At 39.0% G+C, this 19,145-nt stretch overlaps 3 protein-coding genes and 1 long non-coding RNA gene across 28 annotated transcripts in view; 3 read left to right on the top strand and 1 right to left on the bottom strand.

The window, feature by feature from the left end:
• The window catches only part of LOC145436526 (uncharacterized), a 67,515-nt gene extending 60,514 nt beyond the window's left edge, over window positions 1-7,001 (top strand). Inside the window, exons 52-55 of the mRNA XM_080313889.1 lie at window positions 101-145; window positions 4,470-4,532; window positions 5,025-5,087; window positions 6,922-7,001. Coding sequence (XP_080170015.1) covers window positions 101-145; window positions 4,470-4,532; window positions 5,025-5,087; window positions 6,922-7,001 — 251 coding nt within the window. The remainder of the gene's footprint in view (window positions 1-100; window positions 146-4,469; window positions 4,533-5,024; window positions 5,088-6,921) is intronic.
• Window positions 1-19,145, bottom strand: part of LOC145436173 (uncharacterized) — a 297,258-nt gene that overhangs the window by 87,294 nt on the left and 190,819 nt on the right. The window lies entirely within an intron of this gene.
• Window positions 8,079-12,705, top strand: LOC145436176 (uncharacterized). The gene is made up of 2 exons (XR_013914204.1): window positions 8,079-8,123; window positions 12,013-12,705. It is a non-coding gene; the product is annotated as an uncharacterized LOC145436176 (long non-coding RNA).
• Window positions 18,224-19,145, top strand: part of LOC145436166 (uncharacterized) — an 86,464-nt gene continuing 85,542 nt past the window's right edge. For 5 of the 25 annotated variants that reach the window (XM_080313449.1, XM_080313455.1, XM_080313452.1 and 2 more), the window contains exon 1: window positions 18,239-18,590. In XM_080313449.1, the coding sequence (XP_080169575.1) occupies window positions 18,275-18,590 (316 nt within the window). In that variant the 5' untranslated portion in view covers window positions 18,239-18,274. Of the gene's footprint in view, window positions 18,591-19,145 lie in introns of all 25 variants that reach the window. The other 20 variants (XM_080313463.1, XM_080313466.1, XM_080313454.1 and 17 more) reach the window with 11 other exon arrangements.

Genomic DNA, 19,145 nt, shown 5'->3' with positions numbered 1-19,145 from the left:
AATCCCGTAAAAGACTACTGTCATATACTTCATTTTTAAGCTTTATTATCTATATCATATCATCAAGTATTTTAATCCATCCGTGACCATTTCGATTCAGTTGAACATAGCTGCACAGAGCTCATCGATCGTTTATATATGAAGCGTAAGTATCTATCTAGTCTATATATATACCTTTACTCGATTACGAACGATCCTGCGTACATTTATTGTACCTGTTTGCATTAACTTAGTTTGATGTTGTAATATTAAACTCAAACATATCAGGAAAGAGTTTCACTGCCAATCTGAAATCACGATGCATAGCTGATTGATCAGGATCACAGACGTCCACTTAACTTCTCACATTATATATATAGCTGTTTCAGAATAAATTCTTATCGACATAGGTAAATCCTTGTGACGCTTCTGAGCAGAGCTTGTGGAATGTATGCGATGTATTCGTCCCTAGTCTTCTCCATTAACACTTCATAACAAGCCTACTATCTGCATCTCACCAACAAGTCGTGAGTTTCAAAACTGAGGAAACCATAATAGGGGTATCAATATATAATATGCACATTGGCTACACCTCTTAAAACTTGTCAAACCCAGGTTTTTCTCAATTATTTGAACGATAGAGATGAGATTAAAAATGTTAGCGCAATGACAATATTCTCTAGAACGGTGTGAAATATATCTTGCAAAGATATAAAAAAGAGCGTATATGCAGCGAGAAACGATTACTGTTGTAACTGTGTTGGAGCACCATTTCTATGTTTTTAAACAAAACTTGTTCTATGTTTTTAAACAAAACTTGATCAGCTACTCAGATGTTTTGATGTGGCAACCTGTAGTAGCCCTGCTCGATAAGGTTGTCATTATTTTGTACAAGTAAAATAATGAACATATCGAACATAACGAACCCAAGAAATATCGACGGATGATATGCACAAGTGTGGTAATCGTGTTGTGATACCCACACAACTTTGCCGTAGCCTACGTCAGGATCGGTGTTACCATGAGATCATTTCTGTGCCTGGTATGTTGCTGGTTTTATGCACTAAGTCAGTGGTTCTCAACCTTTTTGGCTTCGCGGACCCCTTTTGACCGTCACGGACCCTCGCGGACCCCCTCAAGTTTTAGTACAATTTTAGCTCTATTATGGTGCAACCTTCATATGTCTTGTGCAAATATGAGCTGTAGGCTTGTGATAAACAGCAAGATATTGATTTTTCTTGAAGATAACATCATACTATTTATGTAGAAATTGGTGGCCTTTTATTATTTCAAAGATAATTTTGCTGCTGTATTTCTTGGAGTACGTGGTCGTGTCTTGAAAATCCGCTTCTTCGTTTTGATATGAACGAGGAGTGCCGAAAACCATTTCCGCAAAGATAGATGGAGGCTAATGCAATATTAACGCATAACGCTTCCGACGATACTTTTGGTGTGATCGCAACATTTATGACACCAAAATGAAGAAACACATATTTTATAAACATATCACGTCCAGCATCTAGCGCAGGGACGGGCAACATACGGACCGCTGGCCGGATTCGGCCTGCGACGGCATTTTGATCGGCCCGCAGAGAGTTTCTACCGTCAAAGTGAAATCCCAATCTAAAAGTATAGACAAATTTTATGCTCCAAAGAATGGATCCAAGTTTTCCAACCAGAGAAAGACTGTCATGAAACGATTTGTTCTGTTCGGGTTTACATATAGGCTATATTTACGAGCAAACATTTTCGACCATGAACAATTGAACATTAACAAGACAAGGCTATATACCAATATGACTGGTCATATGAATTTCAGGGTTGGAGCGTAATGCTTTGATAGCAACGAAACACTCCTTGTTCATCAAAAAATCAGCCTTGTCGATAGGGCATCCGCAAATCTGATAGCCGAGGTTTAAGAGCAGGTATATCATTGTCCGATTTATGAAGAGTGTCAGCCGAAAATATTCGGGTTCATTTCAATATGAATATACTATTCCATTGTATATTAAAGTTCTGTACATTTTTATTTCAAACGACTGTTCACTAATTTGATGAGACTGCTAACTTCAAATCGAAAAGTTTTCGCAGACATTACGAAGTCACCCTGATTGATGTTACTATCTCTTTATTTTTATTTTTTCCACAAACCCCAACAAAACATCTCTAAACAGCAATTTGTTTGTATTGGCAGGTTATTGGAAAATTGGCAATGGAAATGAGTTTCCACACTACGATAGTCCATGTCACACGATTATTATGATGATATGAGTCATGAGGTTTTAGCAGTTGTGGTGCGAAACTGCCTCATGCTTTCTCAAATTAAAAAATAAAATAAAAATTAGGTTATCAACCATTTCAAAAATTTAGAGGTCTCGCGGACCCCCTGAAATTGCTTCGCGGACCCCCAGGGGTCCGCGGACCCCCGGTTGAGAACCGCTGCACTAAGTCTTTGGCAGACTATGTCTTTGTCTGGGTTTGTGTTTGTGCCAAGCACTTCATCTATTACGATGGACTCTCTCGGTGAGCGAAGCATCTTACGCTCTTACGATGCTAGGATGCTAACCATATACTCTGGTTCCGGCTGACACGAAGATCGTCATGATCATATCGCCGGTACCACTCAATACCGATAAAACACTGTTTCATGTTTGTTAAATATTGCATATTTATATGAGTTCTATTTATTTTGGCGTCATCGGTTGATGAAATAAATCTCTCTCTCTAGGTTGTGTTATAGTCCGGTACAGGTTGTGGCACATTAGACACGCCCGGACTGTGAACACAGGGGCTTTACACAAAAACATTTCTATGTCAAAGCACCGGCGGTTCTGGTGTTGAACGATTGAAATGGTGGTTGATGGTTTTTAACAGCCAACTAGAAAACTGACAACCTGCTTTGCGATCTCCTAACCCGTTCTACCGGAATCGGAAAGAGCATGAAGTTGTTGTTTGTCGATGTTTCTGGTATTCATGGTGTTTGCCGACACCAGACCAATTTTCACCATTTCTATTGCGCAGCTGCCGACTTGAAGCACGGCCCACTTATAAACTTTTATAGGACACCGCTTATACGGATGATATTTTGAGGAGGGGCCTAGATACTCCTCCAACACTTGGGTAGGAGCTCTGAAGTCGACCACGGTCGGACTCGAACCCGCAACACCTTGGTGTTGCAGCCGTGGATTATACCCCTACGCTATCTCGCCACTATGAGCTTAGAACCCTAACATAATAGCATTACAACCAGGATGAATTGTGTTGATTGTAATGATGCAGCCAATTATCATGTTTTCAATGCGTGAAACCAGCTCTTCGCAGCATATCAGCTTCCAGAGTTTAAGTGTCTGTGACGGCCTATTTATGAGTAGTTTTCTATAATAATCACCTACTTGATCTCATCTGTACCTTAAAGTACCAAATTATCGCCTTACTACCGTAAGCATCGAATTTTGCGAGTTGACTATATAGCTTCGAAGTATCAAAAGTTATTCACAAATATTTTTCAAATAGTTTGCCTCGTGTGTTTGATGACATTTTCATACCTGCTAAAAATGTCCATTCCCATTACACGAGATCCTCGTCAAAGGGAAATATCTACTTAACCCCACCCAATAGCAACCTAACCAAGAGATCTATCGACTATACTCAGGACCTATTATCTGAAATACATTACCACCAAATATCCGTGAATTGCCTTATAATAGATTAAAAAAGACCTACTTAATCACTGTCGTTATACCAGAAGTGGTCATTAACGAAGTACTTCTACTTTTGAAGTACTTGAAGTAGATTCTGCCTACTCACACTACTTTTTTAGTAGTTATGATTTTAGACTACTTCTACTTCTACTTATACTTGACAGTTTTCAGTTTTGTAGGCAAAAATTAGCGTAGAATACCTACTTACTTACTTGTGAAGCACCACTTCTACTTCCACTTGGGTAGAAATTCCAGCGTTACTTCTATTTCTACTTGAGTAGCGACAGTGACTACTTTGACCACCTCTGCCTTATTCTAACACTGTTGCCCTACCTTGCCCAGACATTGCTTCATTGATCATTTGCTACCACCGGTTAATATTTCTTTTTATTGTCCTGCTTTAACCAATATTTTTTACAGTCACACTGTTAGAGTCAAGTTTACCGGTCCGATGTGGGTGTGATCAGACTAGTTGGCCCGTAATATCGTACCGGTCATTCCCATCTAAAACCGAATACTGTGCATGCATATTTTCTGTACCACGCTGTCATTGCCGTCTGTTGCTATGTATTTTTGTTGCATGAAAATAAAGACTCTCTCTCTCTCTCTCTCTCTCTGCCAATTCTACTTACACTTTGAATAGTTTTCGACTATTTCTTCGGAATCATTACTTCTACTCGCACTTGAGATAGAAATCTGGAATACTTTGACCACCTCTGCCATCCCCATCAGTCACTATATCTGTAATCGAAATGTCTGTGCGCCTAACTCATTATTTATTGTTTTCAGAGAATGTAAGTTTAAAGATTCTAAAGAACGACATCGCATTATTTAAATCAAACGTGACAGAGCGTGAGTTATTTATTTCATTATCGATAATATTTCGTTAGATAATGAAAAGCTAGTTTCAATACATATTCAATCACCCGTCGCCAACATAACAGTGGCTGTCACGCGTACTTTCTAGGCACGAGAAGGGTCCTCTGATATTATGATAATAATTAGGGTTGCATTTAAAACAAATGGTTGTTTAAAAACTTTGTTCAAAACATGCTTTAAACAGTGTTTTAAACAACGGCCTTTTTAAAAAAATAAAAAATCGTGTTTTTTGAAGTTGTATAATTATGCCGTAATTGTGTAAATATTTTCCAAAAACACGTTGTATGAGCCTACGGACGATTACCACCCGATGACGCCAACGTATACGATACGGGATGGTTGGAACCCTCAAAACAGTCGGTTCAACTGCTTGTACGTGGTCGCATGCAGCATGTGGTCTGTTTCTTGTATTAATTTTCCCCAATTTCAGGAAAATATTATGAAAATATGAAAATTGTTTTGCAGAATACACTCCGCTCCTATCAATCCCTCACCAAGTTGAGGGACTGAATGCTTCAAGCTTACTACGTGAGTTTAATACTAAGTACAAATAGTACATTGTTTCCTAATCAGTATTGTAAGTATTGTAGACCTGATGTGATTTGGACTTGACGTATGATAAGTATGGGGTGACCTGTGGCTAAAAATCAACTTTTATATAAATTTTCTAGTCATTCTGCTTTTTCATAGAGCAATATTAATCGTTATACAAGCGGCGCAAAAAATCTGTGATGTGATAAGCGTCCACACATAGTTTTTTTTTATAGCGATGCACATAGCTCAAAGCGATCAAGTGTATTTATTGAATTGAATGATAAATGATTTTGATGATTTTCGTAAATTACTATAGCAAAGATGGATTTTCAGTCGGCAAAATCCAATGATTTGGTGGATACGTATCGTTTTCAACTTCGATTCTTCACTTACTTACTGACTCTTCATTCCATGCAGATTATAATTGGAATGTCAATTTTAAGATTTACGTTTTACAAACAACCCGTCGTTGGCAAGTAGCGAAATATTATTTTCATATTATACAGAATTACATCTAAATCAATCTTTCTCAAACTTGGGGCGCACTCTTCTTGGGGAGCGTGAAAGCATCTGAGGGGGGGAGCGACGAGGCCTTATCGAAATGATGTTTCTTGAACTAGGAATGAGTTCAATTTGTGCTCAAACTTCCAAGTTTCAGCAATTACAATAAATATTATTATATTTCGATTTTAAATGTCATAACTGTGTCGCACCACTCACACACTGATGCTAGATTTTGACTGATACTGAACCTGGCACTAATCAGAAGATATCCCTGAGTGGAGTCTGCCTGGTGAAGGCGTGTTGCTGTGCCATTTTGAGTTAATCTCTAGTGGCGTGATTGAAAGAATTAGGCACCCAAATCGCAAAAATATCTATGTGTTCCGTCCTATCATCGCGCAAGATTGTGTTTAACAATTTAATAAACTGGAATTGTTTCGCCCTCGCCCCGATTTCTCATCAAGACCTTGCTCTGTGTATAGTCCAAATTCCATATTCGAGAAATGCGTCAACAGCCATAACACTTTACATGACACCAAACAATGCTTTGAGATAGCAAACATTCTGGTTGCTCTTTTGATATTTTTTGATATGACGATAAGGGGTGCACTGTCATCAATGGGGCCAAGTCGAATAAAATTTGATAACCACTGATCTAAATAGCAAGGATGGTGTGAACTAAAGGTTCACGTTTGCGTTCACTATGTGAACCTAGGAAATTTTTAGGTTTGGGACTGTTAAAAACACCTCATCGCGCTGCCGTCATCAAACATCGAGTTTGGACCATGCCTAATGGAAAAGTGATGCTTTTTTACTCGTTTTCATCTCTTTACGTCCATGAGATAGCGTTTGAGTGTAGGCTAACTAGCTAAATCATGAAAATAAATTTCGACTCGGAGTAATTACTATTAAATTATGATATCCACGTTAGCACTCCAGTGATATAGTATCGGAGTCAAGAACGCCATACATCGTCCTGGGGTAAAAAGCCGAGTAGGTAAGCCACATTAACCCCCTAATACCTACCTAATACAGTGATACAATCCACAAATGAATTACTTTGAACACAGAAATCAACATCCTAAGAGAGATAAACCAACATTTAGTTGAATTATATATTCTATAGAGGTTTGCTCCATCAAGAGAATTTCAAAAACACTCAACCAATATTTCGATGCTGACGTCCAGTCAGTGGTCAAGAAGTTAATGCTAATCACGAGAAATCTGTTTGGTTGGATTTCCTAAAATGCCGTGCCAACCGCCATCCGTACCAATAATTTCTCACGCTAGCAAATTCTTTATGTAAGGTTGATATTTTCTACTTTAGAGCATGCTCTTATAGACAACCTGAGGACAAATGTCACTCAGCTGGATTCCAATATCAAAACAAATAAGTCTTTTTGCTAAAAATATAGCAGTTGTTCGGGAGAACGGACTGGAGTAACGAAAGCGATTCTTTTCGATTCACCCCCATTTGTTAAGGCATAGTAATCGAAAGACACCTGAAAGCGCGATAAAACATATTATTCATTAGAAATGAGAGATATCTAGTTGGTGTACATATGAGTGCACTCATATACATTGATCGTGCAACCAGCAGCTGCTGTGAATTTAATTTGAGCATATGCAATACTTTATTCGATATGTTACTTTAATGCAAACCCATTTCTTAGAATTTCAAAGATCTTTCTATGCATATAAGATAGTCCAAGGTTAAAATTACCGAAGTTAGTTTATTTCCGACCATGAACATCGAATAATATATGAATAGTTAGTTTCATATGTTTTCAGACTAAATTTATCCGCTCAGTTATAAAATGGGTGGGTTGATCGTCTAAAAGCCATAAAGCGCATTTATGTGTTCACTTGAGATTTCTAGTGAATAACAAAATTCCTTTGAAATAGGCTATCAATAGTTATATCTTAAATACATGATGTGGCTGGCGTTATAACCAATCAAGAATTGATCGGCCCTTACAGTGGTCACAAATTGCTACGAAATAGTCATAGTCAAGAGCCACCAAATTACTGTGTATAGTGCGTACTAGGCACCATCTTTTTTGTGGCATATATATATATGCTCAAATCGTTTTACGTCATTATTACCGCTACGACGATACTCGAATACTGGACTTAAAGCGTAATACTTGACTCGGAATCGTAGCACTTAGATAAATAATATTCGATGATTTTGCACAGACCCATAGTGATTTTCTGTTAGTCACGAAAATTCGACATGTAATTTCAAGTATAGCCATTTCCAGTCAACTGCTTAAAGTATGTGACCCGTAGACCAGCTCTGCCCTTTGTAACTACTTCTGTGAGTAATATTCAAAATTTAATGTTTTACTTTCGCTGGAAGTAGCTTTGAAATGTCCAGGGAATCGTTAATTCTATTTGTCATTAAGTTGAAATTCAGAGCTCTAATTTTACTAATATATACTTGAGTACCAATACTGACTTATTTGGCCACTTCTGTTTCAGACTCAGTCAAAATAAAAGACCTCGAAGCCAGGCTTTGTAGTCAAGGTAAGTTTTGATGTGTCGTACAATATGTATACTATATTCCAATCAACTATTAAAGGGGCACTGAGCTCAAAACATGATGCGGTATAGAATCAAATATAAAATAGCAGCCGTTTTCTCAGGAAATGCGCCGTGAAGAAACTGTAGCTAAACGAAAATCCCAGTTATCCATATTCCACGCCTGTTAAATAATTACATTTAAATGGTCGCCGCTGCTTAACCCGTTGCGAAATTGCTTGCATGACATCTTCATTTGCACTTGGTCGACCTAATTTCTCGACGTGACCTTCATATTGTAGTCACGTCATTTCCTTAGGTAGTACGTGGAAAACATATGATGCGTATGCATCGACATTAATTCCTATCAGATCTGAAGGCACAGTACCAGTACCAGTAGCGTACAGACGAATCCCGACCAATATGGTGATTACTGATGACTAGGGCGATTTTATTACCTGAAAACGAAATATTTTAAGCTTAAAAATAAAAACTTCGAAATTTTTTACCTTGAAAAACTTAATTATGATCAAATTTTGACCTAACGTATGCAAATTTCGTGTTTTCCGAATAATGTTTGCATTGTACTACTTATCTTCATTTCTGCGCGGAACTTTCTGTCTTTACGAAGTATTTTCGCCTGAAAAAATTTTTTTGACCAGAAAACTGACAAATTCTTACATGAAAAAACTCTATTTTAACGAAATCTGGCTCTATGAAGAATTCCAGTAGCTACATCACGTATTATGGTAGAAATATTCAAATTTTGTTGTAGCACAACGAAAGATATTTTCCTACATTTTCGGGTAGAAAGTGTCTGTATTTTCTAAGTAGCTTGCCAAGAATGGAAAAAGAACGTTCAACAGCAGCAGTTGTTGGCTAACAACACCGAAGTTGTGCGTACCCTGCTGGTGACACCCAGTGTTGCTTCATTCTACCAATGGTGTCTACGCCAAAAATTTTCATCATGCGCTTCTTGATATAAGAACCACGCAATGCCCACGCAGTGTTGCGTCGGTTAGGATATTGCGGCACGTTGAGCATAGCACCATGTCAGCCTATTTGTTTTATTTGAATGATAATGATTTACAATGAACAAACAACGGGCCTTCTACAATAGGGTTGCCATACGTCCGGAATTTCCCGGACATGTCCGTGATTTCACTGTTAAAACTGCGTCCAGGAGGAATTTCTAAAATATGCCTAAATGTCCGGAATATTTAAGGCTTGAAGTAAGCTCTTCGTTTTTTCCTAAATCAACATAAAAAATATTATTTTTGGGCCGATATATGCTACAATAAATTTTTATTCGCGTTGCGCGTGATTTCGCGTCACATATTTTGTTGTTAATATGGGGACTACCACCAATGTTCCCTTTAAGCTGTGCACTTGTGCAGTTGCGCAGTGCTGACACGTGATCTGCGCACAGAAAATCTAAGCTGCCCACAAAAAAATCACAAGTGAAGACCATTTTTAGTCGTTACGCACTGTTGTCCAAGGGACCGCGTAGTGAGTTGGTGAGTGCGCGCATACTCGTGAAAAATTTGAGGGAACATTGACTACCACCCTCGCAAAAACCTCGATCAAAATTAAGTAAAAACAACATTCATTTACAGAAATAAGCATAATTGTAATCACAATTACAAGATAACGGTATATTCATTGAGTCATTTCAGGCCGATTAGATGCTTTATTCAAAGATAGTGGTACTAAACCTGGTGGTAGTTTGCATTTATTCTGGGGTTCGCGATGTTGAACGTAATTAGCTTCCAAAATAGGCCGTGAGTAAGTCTGGGCAACTGTCCCGCCCTTTAATAAGTAATCAGCTTGTCAAATTTTGAGCTGGGCCACGGAACATTTTCAAGTTGCAAAAGAAGTCGCGACCATAAAAGGCTGGAAACCACCGGATGTGCGGTATTTATATAGCTCAGTGTCGTGCTGCGCACCGGCAGTAGGTTGATAATTAATCTAATCGGGGTGACATGAACATGACTTAACGATGTACAATAACGCTCCTTGCATTTTCGAAGTCATCATCCTCCACCAGCTCTACCGCTAACTCTGATCATGTGGGCGGAGAGAGGATCAAATCATATAGTAATATATGGAAAAACATATATTATTGACATAATTCATTCAAATCATTTACGACCAGATATTTGGGCGGGAGGGGCTGAAAAAATGTGATTTCGGCCCTGGTTACAACTTTCAACACACAACCACATAGTCCTGAACCAGATCGTGACCACCTCTAGTCGATAGACAAAGCTTTGCTGGTGTGACATCATATTGATCGACAATGTGCTCATACCTCATTTTCAAATCCGCTAGTCAGCGCTAAAGAACGTCCTAAATTTGTGTTACAAAAATATGGTTACCCTACTCCACAACGGTAGACCAATAAAGTAGGCTACAAACCGTAAAATGTCAAATGATAAGTTCACCGATAATGCAAAATCTACGATACAAACGAAATGCAGGTTGCAACAAAAAATTAACTTTGTAAACAATTTTGACAGTTTTTGACCTAATGCTACAATTTTGACAAAATTTTGACTTTATTTGACATGTCAAAAGAATCGTCCCATGGATTACTGATTACTTATGTATATTATATATATATATATACATTGTGAGTTGTAATAAGAGTCCGGGCTGCTGCATAATCAGCAAAGTGAGTGAAGCATCATACGATGTGCATGATCTACATTAATTGCGCATCAGATCATCATCATCATTGGTTTATTAGCAATTTTATCAGTTCAATACACCACAAAAATGCGATACAATGAAAAGACAGGAAGATGTCGAAGCGACAAGGAGTAGTCTATGGAATCTGACACCCACCTTGGCCTAGGCGATGTAAAGAGGAGGCATGCACACTGAATGAAAGTAAAGAAGATAGTATAGATAAAGAATGCGACAAGAAATAGGGCGGCATGTCATGGGAAGCGAGATCGATAGGTCAGTCGTGGTCCGGTAATCTTGAGGATGGACTGTATTTATCAGAAAGCACAGCACAGTACCGGCATTGTACGGAACCTCAACCACTCTGGCGATTATACATATGTATATATTGCAAGTTGCATAGCATCAGCAAAGTATATGGGACGTATAATATGTTCTCAATGTACTATACCTGAAGAAATGATGAGGATAAAATATAGACATGGCGTCGAGAAACCATGTCGAGCAAGAGCAAATGACGAAATCGTGCCTGCAATTTCGAAACGGCTTAAGCAACCTATAGACGCGCAGCCGCGTAACCATCGAATTTTTTTATTCACGTAACGTGGAATGGCTTTACACGCAACGTTCGTATATATTACGGTAGTTCCTTTAGCGTGAGTTTCTGGAGAAAATGGAATTCTTCCCGATTTTATCCATCATTTGAGATCACATCATATTTAGATTGCGCATCTGGTAGAAAATACCATAACTTATGAATCATACCAGTGTGACATCACGCAAGCTGCAACATGAAAAATGGAATATCGAATCAGTACCAGTCTTAAATACATCTACAAGTATAATCGGTTTATCTAATCTAATTTAGATATGTTTATATTGTTAGCTCGGCACGGTTTTGGACTATTACATATTGACGTTTCGCATTTAAAGCAGACTTCGGAACAATGTTTCCTCGTCTTATCTATGTAAAACCTATTCATGGAAGGAAGGCGATTCTGTGGCTAACGCATGTAATATCTCGCAACATCGCAGAATGCGTGTGTAGGTAACAAAAATATATTTTCAATTGTGTGAATTCAGAATAATATTGTGTTTCGCCCGTTTCGCGTGAGCATTCGAAAATGATTACTGAAATGATCTGAAAGGAGTTGAGAATCATTACGAATTCAAGTATTGATTCACAGAATATTTCTGTTAATTTCAGGCTCTACATTTGCTGCCCCAGGGTCAGACGGTTAAAAGTGTATCCAGGATGTATGCGTGTAACGACACTTGACACCAATATTTCATTGAAATGCATTTTCGACTCGTATAACACTTAGTATTTGATACTTTGAAATTGTGAGTGTGATGCAAAGCCATAGCCGATAAAGAAGATTGGGTTTCATGAATATATATATGTTACTCAAAGTGACAAGGCATTTGATTTTTTAGTGGTTGCTGCTGATGCTTGCTATTCGTTGTATTTCAATGTCGTGGTTGATTTTACACCAGTTCGACATTCCTATTTTTTGGTTTCGTTGTCCTTTTATTCGTTGTGAGTGTTTCTTAATCCTTTATTGATCGTGGCCCACTCTCAGTTTTTAAAAATATTCCATGGCGAACCTACTGGCGTTCAGCTTAGAATAAAGAAATTATTTCGTCTCCGTGACATAATAAGTAACAACTGTTTTTCTCGATATTATTTCGTCCAATTTCTGTCCGTTTCTATAACCGTGCATTGTCATCTGCCATTTGAGGGACCATTTAATGGCCATCATTCCGTTGCATCGTGTGATTCCGATCACCGCATTATTATGACAGCCTCTCTTAAGAATTTGAAGATGAATAAATTTTTTAAAATCAATAGAATTTGGCTGGAGTAACAAGACGAAGAATATATAACTGCCTAATAACATACCGGAGCATTATGTACCATGCGCCATATAGCAATCGAGCAATGCTTAGCGAATTACCAGTGACAAAATCCTGACTTAACCAATCGACAGAATATATTTTCATCTGCCCAAGACACACACACAATGTACAACGCGACATACAAGACACACAATGCGATGTAATGAACAGATAGGGGGGATGCCGAACGACCAATCAGTTTGAGTCTCTTCAACTGGCTTCCACCTCGACATATTGCCCGACGTCACAGTTTTTTTCGATGTTATTCTTTCTTCGTCGGTCCCTTTCAAAAGCTCTTTCTTGCTCTTTTTCTTTCTTTATCGAGTCTTTTTTCTGGACTTTTTGTCGCCGTAAGGACAACGACAGGGGGGACAAGGAGCCTGGAATATCAGTATATCAGGGACGCTGAGTCCGAAAATGGCATTACTCTTGCCGAATTGGCTCTATTATTTGAGATATTGCTTCTTCCTACATATGCCATGAAAAGTAGTACGTTTGTGGGTAATATAGGTTAACCCGCGCTTGAGGAGGTGAATACGGGCTTTGATTAGTTTATATCATCTCCCATGTAGTACTAACACGTGCGTTTTAGTGCACTGATAAAGCAATAGGTAGTTTTATCATGAAAATTATCCTTCATGAACTATTTTTCCGACATATTACGTCAATTACCATCCCCTCATTTAAGCTACAGAAAGAGTCAAATGACATTTATCTCATCACAGATGAGTAGTGGGCTCAAGTATAACACGCTTTCCGACGCTTCGTAATATCAGATACCGCCCCTTGCTATCATTTTCAGAAATTTCTATTCATGGGTGTTTTGATAATTATGGTTAAAATTGAGTGATAGCTAGACAGAGAAAGTGTCGTAATGACCTAGATTTGTTTTGCTACATATGTTACGAGACCACGTTGAACATGAAGGGATTCAATATGTGAAATGTCACCAAGTGCATTTAGAAGGAGTATTTTGGTATGACGTTGAGAGATCAAGATAAACGCCTGACACCGCAAACAATCCCTCAGCATTAGGCTGAATTTTCGCGCTTATGGACTCAAGGTATAGTCTAAATCAGTGGTTCCCTACCTTTTTCGACTCATCGCCCCCTTTTGAATCTCCACGCCGATCATCGCCCCCCAAATATTGGGAACCGAAAAACAGCACTTCGTCAACCCCCCCCAAAAAACGTTGGTCTTTGGCCCCATAGGGTGATAAACCAAACCCCATACCCCCCTCAGCAAGTGGGATTTTTGTCGCTACATATCAGCTATACCCTATTTCATGTACTGTTTGGTGAGTCACCGAATTTCACTTAAACGTGCGAAGCGCGACAAATTTATATAATTCACGTTTGAATCGGTCAATATGGTTGGGAATTGCATATATATTGCTATCAATTTTTCAACCTATTTCTGCTCACGTAGTCAGATTTACCGGTAGAGCTGAGTGTGGTGTGCTGAAAAAGGTAGGACCCCAAAATAATAATTAAACATCTTCGGACGGAATCGTTGTTATATTGACTTCGTTACATGATGCTATTTCGTGACCTCCTATATCTGCTATGCCAGAAGATATGGAAATAGTCAAAACGTACCAAACTAAAAGACGCACATGATTTCAAATTTGTATTTCTTTACTGGCAAATAATTTTTTCCTTGCGGGATGGCATTTGTCCTGTAGGGTGAAGGTCGTCAGGACAGGAATATTCGACGCCAGCCATTGAGGCGCCTATGGACAATTAAACATATATGTATATGTATATGTATATGTATATATATCGAAGTTTTCGGTCAGCACAAGGGCACTCCTTTTTGGCCAAGGTCTTCTCGCTGCTGATCGTTCTAGCACACTTCTCGGAGTCACATGTTACATGGCCTCTAACTTCATATGTCTTGGTGCGTCGCGGCGCAGTAATGGCCGTCGCCGAAGTCTCCCATTTCTATTAATCATGCGTATTTTTGTGGGGTGACGGGTACCCCAAAATCAAGATATATGAAAATATTAAATAGCGCGCAGCGTTGCATGAATTTCTAAACAATTACTCTATAATTTATGGTAATTCACGAAAATATTTTGGCCCCCTTCGAGTTCGGTCCCCCTAGCCCCAATTGGGGGGTTTGGGGTGCGGTAGTTACGGCCCCGACTCCAATATAGCCGTTTTAACGCGCCATCGACCCCCTATCGCTCCATTCGTCCGTTTTCGCCCCCCTATCGCCCCCGTCGTTATTCTCGCCCCCCTAGACCGCCAAATCGCCCCCTGGAGGGCGATATCGCCCACGTTGGGAACCACTGGTCTAAATGATGTAATTTGTAATCCCCGTAGTTTTGTGCGAGCCAAAGAGCCAGCATGATGATTGATATTTCTACATGAATGAGATGTAAGGTTGGAACAAAAACAATACGTCATGGCACTTCCTCAACATTGGCTTTACAGCCTGTTACCCACTCCCCTGAAATTCCAGTTGCAGTTTATGTCCCTGCCAGAGCTGATTTCGAATGATGTTACGATATAGGATGCAGCGGAAGATGTAGATGGTAATAGTAGGCCTATATGGTATAGAAAATCCAAACACCGACTCCTCAACATTAGTACGAATACAGAGTGAACAACGCCTTTTACTCGAGATCAGCTAAACAACAAAGATCTGGACTGGCGTTGATACGACAAAAATGAAACTATGGGGCTCCGGGGAGGTGATGTTTACGAATGTCCTTGGATCAAGGATAAGCACGGGCATAAAAGTTCAGTATGATCGATTCCAAAAAAAACGAGAAATATGAGTGAGGAATGAGGTGGAAGGTTTCTCGTATAAATCAAATAAATGGAAGAGAAATATCAAGATAGTTCGGATGCTCACATTATGACTGATTACCGCCAGCTGCCCATTGCGAATCTGTCCCCATGAAAATCGTACACGAGGACTTTCCTGCAAATGTCTCCAAGCTAATTTGAGTTAATAACAGGAGTTGCATCTAAGAACTTCACTAATGCACATCCTGATTTTGATTTATTTCTACGAGAAGATTTCAATACTCATTGGAAAACAAAAATATTGCTTACTTGTTTATTTCGTCTGTTTTTATAAATTGTCGTCTTTTTGTAGGTTCAGGCATACTGGTTTATTATTACCGAATCACTACTATTTGTTGTTAACTTCAAGCACATTGATCGGTATGGAAAGCTTATTGTGACAAATTACAATATATTAGGAAAATCCTATGAGAATACGAATGAATGTGGTATTTTGTGCTCTATATGCGGAAAATAATATATTTATGCAGCACAGTTTCGTTCCGCAGATCTAATCCTGTTTTACATTTCTCATATTCTCGCGGTTTCAGCACAGATGGACCTACAAAAACATTTAATATAGGTTTTTAGGGTAAAATATAACCTAGGTTGAATAAAATAAATAAAATAAAATAAAAATGTCCAAATTCGGTGATATCTTGAAAAATAGAGCCAGAATCTGCAGAAACCAATGCCATTTTCGAGCTCAGCGACCCGAATTTACCCAAAAATCGTTCTCACCTATCATGATGAAATTTTTGTGTTGTCCAGTGCTATCTGAGCAGCTGTTGATGTCGCGTCAAACATGTGTAATATGATGATAGCGACAATTTATGTAAATAGGGGATTTTTCGTTTTCGAGAGCATGGTGTCGCTCGCTTATCCGTCAACATGAGAGTATCGTTCTCTCACATTCCATCCGCAGTTTGATTTTGAGACGAAATGAAAATCCGAGGAGCTGACGTGCCAGGAAATTACAGGAGAAATTCAATATATGAATGGCTATAGCAACGCCATATACATCCGCAGAAAAGGAGTCATTGTGGGTGAAATATCTTACTATATCCAATATCCTGTCTGGAATTCGGTATGCGAACATTCATTGCGGCAAGAGTGAAGCAAATCATAAATTCGATTTTCTATGTGTTGCGCAGATTAATGAATGGCCCTAACTATAGGAATATGTGAATGCAGTTTAGTTCATGTGTCTCTCATTGCGAAGACGACAGGGATATTCCCTCAAAAATATAAATATTATGGGAGTATTACATTTTACAACACACTGTAAAAGTGTAGACGCAATCATAACAAAGCCTTTAACGCTCCGAAACCGTAGACCATTTTCTCCTCAACTGTTCAACATATGATTTTCAGCGTTTCTTTGTCATCGAATCCTCTCATAATCGTAACATTACATTCAAAACCTATTTGTTATCACCTCTTAGTCCCGCCTGAGCTATTAACCCCTGTTGCTGTGTTGTGATATCGTGTGATAGATCCCTTTGATTTTGATCCGTGTAGCGAAAGCTGAATTATGTTCCGAAGTAACTTATACCAGGAAGTAGTTACCGACCGTGGCGCACCAGTTCTTTATCGGAGATAAGCGTCAGCACTATCACTTTTTACAATACGAATAATAATAATAACAGGACCAGATGCAGTGGAATCAATCAATACGCAGGAAAAAATGCCTATAGTGTGCAATTTATAGATGACTTTATGGAGCTCATTTAAATTATATGCTGCACTTTCTGAAAAGAGGCTAAACTTTTTTGATGATAAACATTTTAATTTAATCTCTTGAAACTATAGTTTGGCAAAACCGCGGTTCTTTCGATTTCAGAGATTCATTTCAAAACAGTGGTTCTTAACCATTGCTGATCAAGCCAACGCAACGCTAATCTGCTAGTCTTCGGCGACTGCCAGATTTGCGCTGAGTCTAAAAAAAAACTCTACCACATTACGGGATCTCATTTTTCGCTCGCACAAATCTTTACTCTAAAATACCGATGCACAAAGGCAACCGTGTATCAACATCAGCGTTCATAGAATTAAATATTCAATACTTGATTGTCAGATATAGCAAAATGATTATAATGACTATTTACAGAGAGTCAGTGTTCTGCTGTTTCCTTTCAATCACAAATTCGAAAAGTCGAGGTTTCATCTTGAAAAAGACCTGTCAACAGCAGCATACGAGTTGCAGAATTTAAAATGACCTAATATATATGGGACCGGAATTTTCAGAAGACAGTGTCCAATTTCGAACCCCACATAGTATATGCCACGATAACCAAAACCGTCACAATCCGACTACTCATCGTGTCGATACCCTGCGGTTAATGACGGTCATGACGGGAAAATCATCACATCAGGAATAATATTCATATGAGTCAATTTTGTGTCTCGTTGTCAGCTAAATCTCTGAGACCGGCTCTCCGAGCTTCAGCGGTTCGCTTCAACGCGATTAGGCACTGTTTTGAAAAAGGATGAAATATGCTGTCATGTCGTTTTTTGTTGTTGTTATTAGTGCTATGTCGCTTACTCATGAGATTCCCTCAGATCTGACATATTCTACAATAATTCCATTTTGTCACCTACTGCGAATGGGCGTTAAAAAGTCTTCTCAGTTAGGCGATTGAAATGTTTAATAGCAGCGAAACGAATATATGTAGATATATACATCCGCGACTTTCGGTAGCAAGCTAATCCATGCGAGACATAGTTGAGGCGCTAAGAATTCCAGCAGTTCATGTTTTGAGCCATTATCTGCATATGTTTGAATTTTCCCTAACAATTGAAAACGTTCTCGCCGTTCATTCATGGCGAAGGAAACAATCAATTCGCTCAGTCCCTGCCCACATACTTTATCATGTTTCAATAATCGCACATTTCCGCGGTTCGCGCGCTTTTTCATTTGGCTCGACGAGGATGGTGCTTTCTCGTTCAAGTGTAGCCAACCTCACATTGATGATATGCGGGTATTGCATTTTGCCAGAGATTGATATATTATCTTGTAGCGTTAAAGTAATCATGTCTGATGTGTCTGCGGCAGAACCAGAGCTGAAGGAGGGAGCTGCAGCAAGTGGAGGTGACTATGTTGTTATGCTCTTTCAGGTCTTGATAACGTAACGACTCGTTATGTCGAATCAATGCATATTTATACTAGAGTCAAGTCACGCCCTGTAGAAATTTGCCGAGTGGTGCCACGCAATCAGACAGCCGTGGCGCTAGTGACCTCTTTTTTAAAAAATTTCGCCGTCACGTGGACATTATGTATTAAGTAGACCAACGTATGCGGATCTCGCAGTCGGGTTGCAGTAGTAATCGTATTTTTGTCGCTTTACTCATCCGCGATGAATTGGGTATATATTATGACCTCGGCCCAACTGATTTAGTTGCGTAGGCCTACCTCACAAAAACAGGTTGAATAGCAGCATGCCGAAGCGGTTTTGACTGCCATGTCGGTGGAGATGAAATTAACCATGTCGCAAACGAAAAGGGAATCAGGACCCGGTATCGGAAATATTGGTATTGGTGACACAGTCTCGTCTCCTTACCGAATGCCACACGAATTGATGATTTAAATATTAACCTGAAATACTGCTTCGAATCATCAGTCACGTTACATTTCTCATATGTCGAG

This window comes from Botryllus schlosseri, chromosome 3, assembly GCF_051294905.1.
Source record: "Botryllus schlosseri isolate E-star chromosome 3, Bs_hap1, whole genome shotgun sequence".
Classification (NCBI taxonomy): domain Eukaryota; kingdom Metazoa; phylum Chordata; class Ascidiacea; order Stolidobranchia; family Styelidae; genus Botryllus; species Botryllus schlosseri.
This window is presented reverse-complemented; position numbering and strand designations above follow the sequence as displayed.